General features: G+C 35.4%; 1 protein-coding gene across 1 annotated transcript in view; it reads right to left on the bottom strand.

Moving 5' to 3' along the window:
* Positions 1-741: 741 nt before the first annotated feature.
* The window catches only part of CUL2 (cullin 2), a 66,134-nt gene continuing 54,185 nt past the window's right edge, over positions 742-12,690 (bottom strand). The window contains exons 16-20 of the mRNA XM_082841631.1: positions 10,649-10,715; positions 6,606-6,808; positions 4,334-4,435; positions 1,951-2,067; positions 742-1,205 (exon numbers count right to left, since the gene is read on the bottom strand). Coding sequence (XP_082697757.1) covers positions 1,074-1,205; positions 1,951-2,067; positions 4,334-4,435; positions 6,606-6,808; positions 10,649-10,715 — 621 coding nt within the window. The 3' untranslated portion in view covers positions 742-1,073. The remainder of the gene's footprint in view (positions 1,206-1,950; positions 2,068-4,333; positions 4,436-6,605; positions 6,809-10,648; positions 10,716-12,690) is intronic.

Raw genomic sequence — 12,690 nt, 5'->3', positions numbered from 1 at the left:
ACGCACCACACAGATTAAAAAACCAAAAAAAAGAAAGGTGTTTAGGTTATGCACTGCTAAGAACACCTGTGACGTCGGAGAGTGACTCTAGTGTGAACGTGGTAGGGGGTGGAAGGGTAACAGGCAGGCAGGAGTATGGGAGGAATACACCGGGAACACAAGACCACCTACAACCCAGAGGAAGGGAGAAGGGAAAGCAGCAGAGGCGGGGCATTAGTCTACATTAGAACTGACACACTATGGAAACAAAAGTAAGACAACCTTTGAATGACAGCTCTTTCTGAGCCACATGTGAGGTCACACACATTCCCCTCACTTTTGGTTCTGAGCTGCAGCAGGACACCACCAGAAACTCTTGATGGAATTAAATCCTCACTATTCAAAATGCTCAAATCCAATGTAGTTCTAATCCATAAAAATAAAACACTCTTTATGATGAATGCATCTTTATGCATTCAAAAACAACAATCTAGACGTTTTTCATGTAGGATTTAAATAGGAGTATAAGTGAATTACACTGTTCAGATACAAATGCAACTAAAGTTGCATGAGCTGCTTTGAAAACTCACGGACATTTATATGTATTATTTTGTGATATTCCATCCACATAAAAAAGGCATTCTACTTCTTTATTTTTTTATTTGACAAGCAGCAATATCATGTTTGTCATTTTAATGTAGATACAATTATTAGGTTATCTGTCATATTACAATATTTAAGTTTTTTATCTTATGTCCTTTAAGATACATTAAAAAAAAAAACAAAAACAAACGTCAACTGCAAACGTGAAGGGGAGAAAAAGCATGGTACCCAGCCAAATTTCCACATTTCAGCAATACTTCACTCATTCTTTTTTAATAAAGTTTTAAGAAATGTCATAATGACATGAGCTTGAAATATCTCTAGGCATTTTCTCTGACGCTCATGACGTGGCACTGGTGATGTTGTAAACAGCAGAGAAACAGGGGCTGCCAAATGGCCAAATTATGGAGGCACAGGCCTGCTTTCTCCCACAGGACACACCGGATGGCGATGGCAATGACCTTCTCACATCCACACCGGGGGAGCGCGCGTCACGCTACGTAGCTGTACTCATCTGCTGACGCCTGGCTGCGTTCGATGTACTGTTTGTCTATGAGAACTTCAATGCACTTCTTAATCATGCTGATACTAGGGTTAAACCGAGCTCTTGACTGGCTAATCACCTGTGGGAGAGACAGGGATGTTTAAGTGCTCTTCTCACCAGGGGGGCACTGGAGCAAATAACTTTTTATGCAAACTAAGGAAAAAGCCCGACCTTTATGTTGTGAAGGGATAAAAACTGTGAAGAACATGGATACAGCAAAATAAAATAATAGTCATATATAAATTAAACCATAAACTAATTCATCTATCTAACTACTCATATACACCCCTCAAGCTTCCACTCAACCCCTACTCAACTTTCAGCTCTTAGCTGAAGTAACACCTGCTCAGGAAAGCTTTCCGCCACACCCCCAAGTCAAGACCTTTATACACATTCTCATGCTACTGTATACCTTTTCTTTGTTGCATGTGAGTGTAATTTTATATTTACTCCCATATTATTTCAATAACGCGTTTCTTCCCTACTAGACTGAACTCCAAAACAGCAGGAGCCACATCCTGAGCTGCTCTGCACCCCATGGTGACCAGCACGGTGCTCCACACATGGTAGATGCTCGTGTATTCATGGAACGAGTGAGTGTGTGATGTGGTCCACGTCCTTCAATAACTGGACACAAGACTGAATCGGTAAGACTTAGACCTCTAAATTCAAACATGAGTTTAATACTGAAATTTTAAGTGAGTACTGTTCTCAATAAGTAATGAAGCATTTCTTTATGTTATTTGGGAGTCGTATTATTTCTGTAACATCTTCGCAAAGAAACCCTCTGCCCCAAGAGGTTTGAGGACTTTTCCCCCTTTTACCTCCTGAATAAGGGCATTATGCCGAAGTACTTTTCGTGCTTTCATGATACGAACTATAGCAGCTTGGAGGTACATTTTCCGATCTTCATCTACAGCACTTCTCGTCTGCTCCATTTCCTGTTTTACAAGGACAAAAAAAGCCAATGAGACATTAATTCACTGCACTTGTTTTTAACTCATTTTATTTGTGAGTTTAAATAAATCTCCAATCAATACTGAGAATCAAATTATACAATTATGTGCCCGATATAACATAACCATTACCAAAAGAATATTTACAGTGAGTTATGTGTAATTTCTTAACTTAAAGTTGGAAGGTTATTTTTTAAAAAATGAACACTACTGTAAATTGTACTCAGTGTAAGTAGTCAATAAAGGAGAACTTAAGTGACAGAGTAATAGTTTTCAAGACTGCTGTCCTATCAATGAGTAAAAACTTATACCACAAAGCTTGTAGACTTTAGTAACTGGCTCCAAGTGCACACTGGAGCAGGCTTCAAGGGCAAGAGCTGTGAAGGGCTCCATTTGACTCCAGCAGAGAAGCCAGCAAGGATGGGCCAGAAGGGCCTCTCTGCATGGAGCTCAAGGAAAGACAGTGGAGGAGAGGCACAAGCAGGCAATGCCACATCAGTAGGGATCTCATAACAGCTTTTAAAAGAGAAAATACAATCCATATTACAAATTAGTATCGTGAGCCTACAGGAAAATGAGATCTTGAACATTTTAGGGTTCAAATTTAACAGCAATTAACATTTGTCTCCCATGGGGGAGTAAGTCCCTGGAGCGGCCTGTTATCTCTGATACCTTCACATCCTGCCCCGAGCCCAAGGTCAGGGTGGCACATAGGAGGCAATCAGGAAACTTCAGTGATATGAATAGGCTGCCCCAGAACAACTGCTGCTGAGGTGAAACAAGCAACAGCAGATGTTCACCGTGCAAACTGGCTCACCCGGGGTTGGACCCCACTCCAGACCAACAAGCTCACAATTTGAATTTTAACACCATCCCCCGTGGTTCATTTGCACAGGAAAGTTTGAGAAGCATTTTCTACAACTTTTCTTTGAAAAATGTGTTGTAAAACCTTCTGATATTTTACAAATGAAAAATATGAGATTATATTACTATTCAAGGTAGAAATTTTTGGAAAGAATACAAAGCAAATCCATATATGCTAATACAGTTTAAGAGCAAATATGACTATGTTCATTGTGGCATTATTTACAATAGCAAAGATATGGAAGCAACCTAAGGCCCATCAATAGATGAATGGATAAAGAAGACATGATATATATACACAATGGTCTATTACTCAGCCATAAAAAAAGAATGAAATCTTGCCATTTGCAACAACATAGATGGGCCTAGAGGGTATTATGCTAAGTGAAATAAGTCACACAAAGACATATGCTGTATGATTTCACATATATGTGAAATCTGAAAAACAAAACAAATGAACGAACACAGCAAAACACAAACAGAATTACAGATACAGAGAAAAAACAGGTGGTTGCCAGAAGGAAGGCAGATGAGGGGAAGAGAAAAATAGGTGAGGGAGATTAAGAGTTATAAACTTCCAGTGGCAAAATAAATGAGTCATGGGTATGGAATGTACAGTGTGGAGTAATTTATGTAATATCTTTGTATGGTGACACATTGTAACTAGACCGGTCATGGGGATCATTTTGAAATGTACAGAAATATTGAATCACTATGTTGTGTAACAAGAACTAACACAGTGTCAATTATACTTCAAAAACAAACAAACTCACAGAAAAAGAGATCAGATTTGTGGTTACCAGAGGCAGGGGGTGGGGGTGGGGAGAGGGGAAATTGGATGAAGGGGGTCAGAAGGTACAAACTCCCAATTATAAGATAAATGATGATTAGAGATGGAATGTAAACATGATAAATACAATTAACACTGCTCTGTGTTATCTATGAAAGCTGTTGAGAGGAAATCCTACAAGTTCTCATCACAATGAAAAGTTTTTTTCCTATTTATTTAATTTTGTATCTATATGAGATGATGGATGTTCACTAAACTTACTGTGATAATCATTTCATGATGTAGGTAAGTCAAATCATTATGCTGTACTGCTTAAACTTATACTGTGCTGTGTGACAATTATTAAAACTGGGAGAAAAAAACAAAAACAAAAGAGCAAATATGACTAAACTACGATAGCTTTTCCCTAAGATACTCATTATACTACTGTTTTTAAAATCTAAAATACTGTTTATAAGGTTAGTCAATGCAAAAAATAAACCAGAGAAGATGTATCATAATTTTGATATGAAAAGTTTTGCATTGGTCTCAATATTACCACTTGTAAAGTCCAATGCTTAAATATTTCCAAAAGAAACGACATTAGAAAGCATTTACCTGTGGTGTGTCTTTCTGCATCGATGTAGTAATTTTAAATTTTGTTCTTTTACTGCTAAAGTTCATATTTAATGAAAATGAAGATTCTGCATCAATGTCTTCCTACAATTAAAAATAATTCATTTACATTTATAAAAATAAAATCACTAAATAACAATTGCTGCAAATAATATGCCATGAAATTAAATAATGACCAAGGAAAAAAGACTCAACTCTCGTAATCTTTTACATTATAAATATTATTTAAGAGAAAAATAATTGTCTTCTATCAAACAATGAAGGAAAAAACAATTCTTTCCTAATTTTATGCTTGATAGAATTTCAATCAGCTTAGATTTAGAATAAAGCTATTTCTGGCCCAACTGTTTAATACATGACCACCAGATAAATCTGACGAGAGTCAAGCTCATTGGCTTAAACAGAATTTTAACATTTAAATTTTTATGAAATAGCGAGGCTCATAAGTTTTCCATCACATTTTGAAAAACCAAACAACCAAACTTTTTTTTTTGGAATGCTGCAGTAACAAAATACCAATTAAAATAACCTGACTAGAGAAGCCAACTGGTTCCAATGGCACACAAGCATCACTTCCTCACCACCCCGGTGTGATTCTGACATCAGCCCTCAACACCCATTTTATTCACTCTGCCAAAAGCGAGTGGACTTTTCTCAAGTGGAAGTTGTTAAGCCAATTTTTAGCTCTTAAGCTCTATTGGGCTTAAGAAAGCCACGCATGTCATACGGTGGAATCTGTCCACCAGCAGGACCACGAAGCACTTGGCAGATGGCACTTTCTCAATAATAGCCAAAGAAACTCTATTAAAGAATGCCAGATTCATAATTAAAATTTAATGTGCAAACAACCTATCAATATTTATTTTGGGCAGTAAAAATAACATGCTTTAGAAAACTACTTAACTTTTTAGGCACTTAAGCTTAAAAATTTAAACTTAAAATTTTAAACTTAAAAACTTTTACTTATAATTCATTGACTTAATTAAAACCTTAATATTAAGAACTTAATATTTTGTTAAGTTTCTGAAGTCAGAAAAATTAATCGTTTCTCAAAATTAAGAAAAGCTTGATTTGAATTTCAGCATATATGCCATTTAGAGCTGTTCAATTATAGGCTACGAAAGTCATCATTAGCAAAATGAACTCATGAGAGAAATAAGTCGTAGGCCATGAACCAAAATTAAAATGAAGCATCATTTACAAGACTTTTTTCTTATCGGCACAATAATCTGAAGCAGGAAATTTAACCCATATCTGTTGCTTTTTTAACCATTTAAATATCCAAGACATACTTTAAAAACAAAAACATGTTACTAGAAAAAAAAGTTATAAAGAAAAAAGGAATATACTATCAGCTTGCTAATTCTCAGGACAGATATTAAAAACATATGGGGGTTGGACTTCCCTGGTGGCACAGTGGTTAAGAATCCACCTGCCAATGCAGGAGACACGGGTTCGAGCCCTGGTCCGGGAAGATCCCACATGCCGCGGAGCAACTAAGCCCATGCACCACAACTACTGAGCCTGTGCCCTAGAGCCCATGAGCCACAACTACTGAGCCTGTGTGCCACAACTATTGAAGCCCGTGCACCTAGAGCCCGTGCTCCGCAACAAGAGAAGCCACCGCAATGAGAAGCCCCCGCACCTCAATGAAGAGTAGCCCCTGCTCACCACAACTAGAGAAAGCCCACATGCAGCAATGAAGACCCAATGCAGCCAAAAATAAACAAATTAATTAAAAAAAATATATATATATATATATGGGGGTTAGTTGAGTCCTGAAATTCAGGGACATGAGAGTGACAGCACCTGAGATGGAGTTACACATATTAAATATGTGTATAAATAGACATCAACAGGCTGTCATTTCCTATCACAGAACCATGTAATTAAATATTAACTAAACATATGGGGGAAAAAACCCAGCAAGATTTAGGACAGACTACAGTTTTAAAACCTCAATTAACCAGAATCCTTCTGCTGTCAACTCTTTAATAATTTTTCAGTAAACTGTCACAGTATAGGACAAATAAAATCAATCTATAAAGGGCACACGAGTACCAACTTAGACAGCCTTCTCTGTGACGCCTCAAGTTCTTGGCCATAAGGAGCCTGAAGTAATGTAGCTGATTCTAGTGCTTCTCAAAGAACAAAGGGCATTAACAATTATAACCTTACTTTTAAAACTGCAAACATCCCATGAAAAAGCTTTAATACTTATAATGCTTAAATTCCTTGAACTATTACCCCATACCTTTTCTGAATCATGGTTAATCATTTTCACATCGAGTAATGATTTGATTGTTTTTGTCAGTTCCTTTTCGTTCATCTGAGTGCTGTCTTGAAGTTCTTTATAGCTGACGGTTTCACTGTTGTTAAAGGCAAGAAGAACCGCCATTTGGTATGTTGTGACCATAGCTACGTATGGTTTGCCCAAATAGTTCATTTTAACTTCACCTACAATTAAAACAAAATTGTGACAATAAACTCATCATTCAAAGAAGCATTCCAAAATTACCTCAGTAATAATTGTTTATTTCAGATATTTTCTCCTGAAAGAGTGAACCAAGAACTCTTGGTTAAATTGTTGCAAAGCTATTCCTGCCAGCAATGTAATCATCTGTTTGCGGGGGTGGGGGGGATGGAGGGGACGGCTCTTAGTTTTGAGTATGTAGTATAAATCATGGTTAAGCTATCATAACATTACCAGTAAGCTCAAACAATGTCTTTAAATAGTAATAGGAAGGCTAAGACTCAGGCAGAAAAAAAGTAAGAAGAGGTGGAAGTAGGAGGAGAAACAGACAGACAAAGGGAGAGCATGATAGCCTGCTACCAGCAACTGCCTCCTGTGTGTGTATCTCATCTACCCCAGGGAAGGTTCAAGCATACAGGAGGACACCTGTACTAAAGTGTCTAAACCATAATTTCTGCCAAAATATAACAATGCTATTTTGTTTCATAAATAATGTTTTTCTCCCCAGTAATTTTCTAGGAACAAACACAAATGGGAAGAGAGACAAACAGGCAGATGCATTATTTTGTTGAAATAGTTGATGGAATAACAATGTTCTGGACCCTATACTACCCTGAGAGCTAGAAAGGTACATCAGGCTTAGGCCAACTACAGTTCTACCCATCCCAGGGGGCAGCACACTGAAGAGCTTGTTAACAAACAGTGTGTAAAACAGTTATGCATTTGCAACATGTAAAAACAGTTAATGCAAGTCAAAGAACTGCTTCCTAAAGAATAAAGTTATGGTTCAGTGATTGTATTTCTCTTTCTCTCTCTTACACAAGCACACACACACACATCCTGCATTATTTGACTGTTAATGAATTATAAATTATATCAGCATGAGATTTGGTTTTAGGGCTCTATATTTTAACTCAAGGAAGCTGTATGTTACATGAACTTACCCCAGAGGCTGCATTCTCCCTGTTAGTAGTGGTAATTAGTAACTCTGATCAAGATTGTGTGCTTCCTTTATTATTTAATAATATATATTAATTCATTATGTAATTAAAGACTTTAAAGGATATAAGTCAATTCTCCAGCTTACTATGACCACACAGATGCCTATGCTAACTTGCATTATGCCTCGACTTATTTTTTTAAAAACTGATATTCAGAAATATTTTTCAAAATTATTTGGATAGGAACACCTAGAGAAAAAATTCCTAATCTCTGAATTTTCATGAAAGGAAGTTTAATTAATTGGAATATCCAATTCATGTAGAGTTTACGTAGACTACAGTCATTAGGACTGTCCTACTAACAATTAGTATAAAGAGCACTTTAAGAGCCTCATCTCAACATTAAAGCTTAGAAAACGCGGTGAGAGGCAAAAAAAAAAAAACATCATGTAAACTGCATTACACCATTTGTGCAATGACTGCTTAATCATATCCCAGAAACAAGTATAAAATAATGCCTCAAGCACCTATATGATTAAGCTAGGACCATCACCTAGCTGTCACAGATGTTGCAATGTACTACCATGGGTTTGGAAACAGAATGAGGCTTCTGCCACAAGAACCCAAAGAGCATTAGGAGACAATGCAAGTAAGGGGTCTAAGTATCATTTACTGATATCAAATCCACTCTGCATCCCTTAAAAACAGGAAAACTTGTTAGTTGTGTTTTATGACTTTTTCTTGCTATTTTTCAATAAATTATCGGTGTCGGGGTACATGGACCTCTTTCCACTTTTTTTCAGCACCACTCTCTTATTACTCAGCTCATGGCTGGAAAGACTGGGGAAGGGGTGGAGGAAGGAAAGGAAATCCCAAATCTGGATGATTCACTTAATTACTGCTGTGTAAATAGAAAAGGAAAATGACAAAGAGGTCATTTAACCTTCAGAATAGGTTGACAAACTTTAAGAACCTCCAAGCTAGAATAAAACATTCCAATACATACATACTTGAAAAATCAGACAACCATAATTGAATTGGTAATTAACAATTACCAGAAATAAAGAGTAGGCAGAACTCTCACAATACTTTAATCCAAGTTACTCCTCTACTACCTATCAGCAACCTAGTCTCTAAGGGAAAGATTTTTTTACAGAAGAATGTCAGCTACTAAATGCTGAGTGCATGACAGAGTATCACTGATCTGCAACCAGGAAGAAGATAACTGATTCAAGCAATGATCACCAGTGGATGCTACAACCATCAGATACAGTTGTTCCTGGAAGATGGTATTCATTTGGGACCTAAGTGTCACCCCTCATATCACCTGCTAATTGAAAAGGTCTCCTCACAATGGAAACATCACCTCAATCAACCAAGTGACCACTTTACTGCCTCTCACAGTGGGACAGTCTGACACCACGTGCCTTCTGATGTAATGCAACACAAGTACACAGGACCACCAAAGAAGTATTCTCACCAATAATATCTTAATCTGAATATATAACTAGTTGCCAAACACCAAAATAGTAAATCCCTCATTAAAACTACTTTAGGAGACAGAATGATTATTGCTGAGGTAATGCAAAGGAGTTTAAACTCCCCAAGATAGATATTTAGGGGAAGTAAAAGTAAACTTAATCCAAATACATTAAAACACTGGTCCAGCAATGTTTTTTTCCTTAAAATCAATTATATTTACTAAATGAGAATATAAAAAATTCACAATAGATGTAAAATTAAAGGCCACCTACTAAGCGACCACTTACTAAGAATATCAATGAACATCTCTTTATTTCACAAACTACTGAAAAAATTAAAATGCCCAATTTGTTCAATAAACATAAACTTATAAAGATATGTATTACTATGTACTAATTATTATGTACTAATATGTATTACTAACAAAATGAGACATCATATTCCAAATATAAAGTAGTCAAATAAATGGTACTTACAAGAAACTACTTAGATGAAATTTCTCTTAGGTGAGTGAATTTCCTAAATAAAGGTACGGCAACTAATCAGATTTTCTTGTACCATTTCTAAGAGACATTAACATACATGGCCATCCTTTCCGTCTTATACAAAGAGAAAGTTGATTCAATGTACTTTTCAAAGCATAGCTTTAGCAAAAGTAGAGAAATTCTGAGTGTTTGCTTTGGCTAACATCTTCAGGCAGCTTAGAGAAACTGAATAGAGGCTCCAATCACTCAAAGTATTAATCCTACTTTCCAATTAGTAGACCCCACTGTTCCAGGAAGAAGCTAAGGAAATGATTAGATTTTGATTAAACTTTTCTAAAACTGGAAAGTACTGGAAGTTAATTGGGACATTCTGGAAAAAGCGTTTACTACTGCCGTTCACTACAGTACCACAAATAAAAATCAAATGGTTAGGTCTCCTTGTGATGCTATAATAGTTAATGAAATTTTTGAGGATATCTGCCGTATCTAGAGAGAAGAGGTTTTTAAGATATGTTTCATCAAGTCTGGGTTTCTAAATAAAATTCCTAGTATCTATAAAAAGTGATTTGTTACAGAAATATAGGAAACCATTATAAAATTCAGAAACTCCTTATAAGTAGCATAATTATAAAACACTATTAAAAATGCTGCACTTGCTTTAACCATATAAAAACGTGCTCAACTTTACTCATAATAAAAGGAATGCAAATTAAAAGAAAAAAAGTGCTTCACTTGAACTTCATTATTAGTTGCTTTAATGGTAACCAGAAAGGAAGATGAAGAAGAAAACGTTAAAAACTAAAATCAGGAAAAAAACAACAACTATAATTAGGGCCTATGAAATCGATTTCCAAATTTTTAACATAATCATATCAGGTAAATTTCATTAAACTAGATATAATTAAATGCATTTTACCTGTACAAAGATAATGTAACCATGTAAGTTTCCTTCCACTGAAATGCTGGCTGTAAAATAATTCAAACTGTAAAAAAGAAAAAAGGAATCAAATTATTTTCAGCTTCTACAACCTAACTTACTTGGCTATCACTACACTAAAAAAGCAAAAAAATTCATGTTAGAGAAGACATTAGAGCCCATCTGGTATATTTACTCATTTTACAGATGAGAAAACACATCTATGCAAGTTCCTGACAAAGATCATATAAATATCAGGCCAGCTCTTTTCACTTAAAACCCTGTCTGGGGTTCTTTCTACCAAACCACAGCCCTGCAAATTTAACTTTTTGTATAAATTCAGAAATTATCATTTTGAATGATATCAATTTGGACTTTATAAATAAAATCCCTGACCAAAACCACTACCATACGCATTTCAACATGAAAATATAAATCAAACCTTCATTTCTAGTCTCCTATTTGCCAACATATACCCTTGCTGAATGGACGGGTTGAATAATATCAGTGATCACTCCAAAAGTGACATCCACAATTTAACTTCCACATACAGTCAAACACTAATACAAGCAAAGCTTCAGAGGCCTGTCTTTGTATCTTTTGTTGACATTATTGTGAAAAATTAAATTTAACATTCTATTAACATAGCTTTAAAATTTTAAAAATTCCTCCCTCAGATTGAATGTAGGACATCAGTCCAAAAAATAGAGAGTTCATATCTTCTAAAGAGCTAGTACATAATCTACAGCGAGAAAATGATACTGAAATGTAAAAATGGTAAAAACTCAACTTCCATATAAAACTGAAAAATAAATATATTCATCACATCACAATTCAGAATTGTGGGCATACTTTTAGCATGACAAGCCATATGTAATATACCTAAAGCTTTTATCTGTACTTCAAACTTTACTTTCTGTACTTTCAAAATGAAGTTTAAATAAAGCAATCAGCAACATTTGACCTATAAGCTGCACTATGCCCACTCCTTACAACAAAAGTTCACAGCTGCCAGCCAGGAGAACTGGTGAATTCTTTTAGCAATTTATTCCAAGATAGTCCTGGGAAGCTGAAACTTGAGCATTTTTTCCCTCCAATGGTGCAGCATTCTCCTCTATGAGCAAATTCACCAGCCCTTTGGCATGATAAATAGGAAATGACTGGCACCGGGAATACTTATGATTTTCTGCCTGGTCCTAATCTAGACAAAGAAAAAAATCAAAGTATGTCATAAAAGGATCCCAGAGGTATGCTCTGACTAATAATCTCCCTGGGTGTCAATAAAGTTCAGTTACTACTATACAATTTGTAATTATGAAACATTTATAAGGAATTTATGGACAAAAGCAAAATAAAACATTTTTGAAACTGAGAAAACCAAAGTTTAAAATGCTCTTTACAAATTATGTAAGTGCAAAACTAGCTTTAGAATGTATATTCCAAGCTCTGAAAGCACATGCTTTACCTCTTTATAGCCCTAGCAACTAGTACCATCATTAAAGTTTTATTGATGATATCAATAAGCCAAAGAAAGCATTCCTTTATCCTTAAATTTAAAATCTGATTATAAAGATTCTCATATCCACAGCTAGTCAAGAACAAAAAGATTCAGTTCCAAAAGAGAGTAGTATCAATTCATCTGGTATTAAAAGACAAACGTTGTAACATCTTGCTTAACGATATCATTAAATAACTGTGTTATCAAAGTTTATTAGTAATAAATATACCTTGACTAAACTTCTCATGTTAAAGTCAGGCTTAATAGTTATAATAATCAGGCTAACAGAGAGCATCTTTCAAATACCATTTGAGGGCATTAATTGAAACTCAAGGGGCCTTAAAAATGAAAGTTTCATATTTGATGAGCATATTCACTTCAAACAGAGAGCTGCACTAATATACACTACCTTATATTTCTTTAGTTATTATTCAGGTTTGTGAACCAGGTACAAAAGTAGATTTAAGATATACTGGTCTAATATGCAAAATAAAGTACTTTTTTTTTTTTAAGATTTTCTGATGTGGACCATTTTTAGTCTTTA

This window comes from Leucopleurus acutus (assembly GCF_964270905.1).
Source record: "Leucopleurus acutus genome assembly, chromosome: 1".
Taxonomy (NCBI): Eukaryota; Metazoa; Chordata; class Mammalia; order Artiodactyla; family Delphinidae; genus Leucopleurus; species Leucopleurus acutus.
The sequence above is the reverse complement of the archived record's forward strand: the minus strand, read 5'-3'. Positions and strand labels throughout refer to the sequence as shown.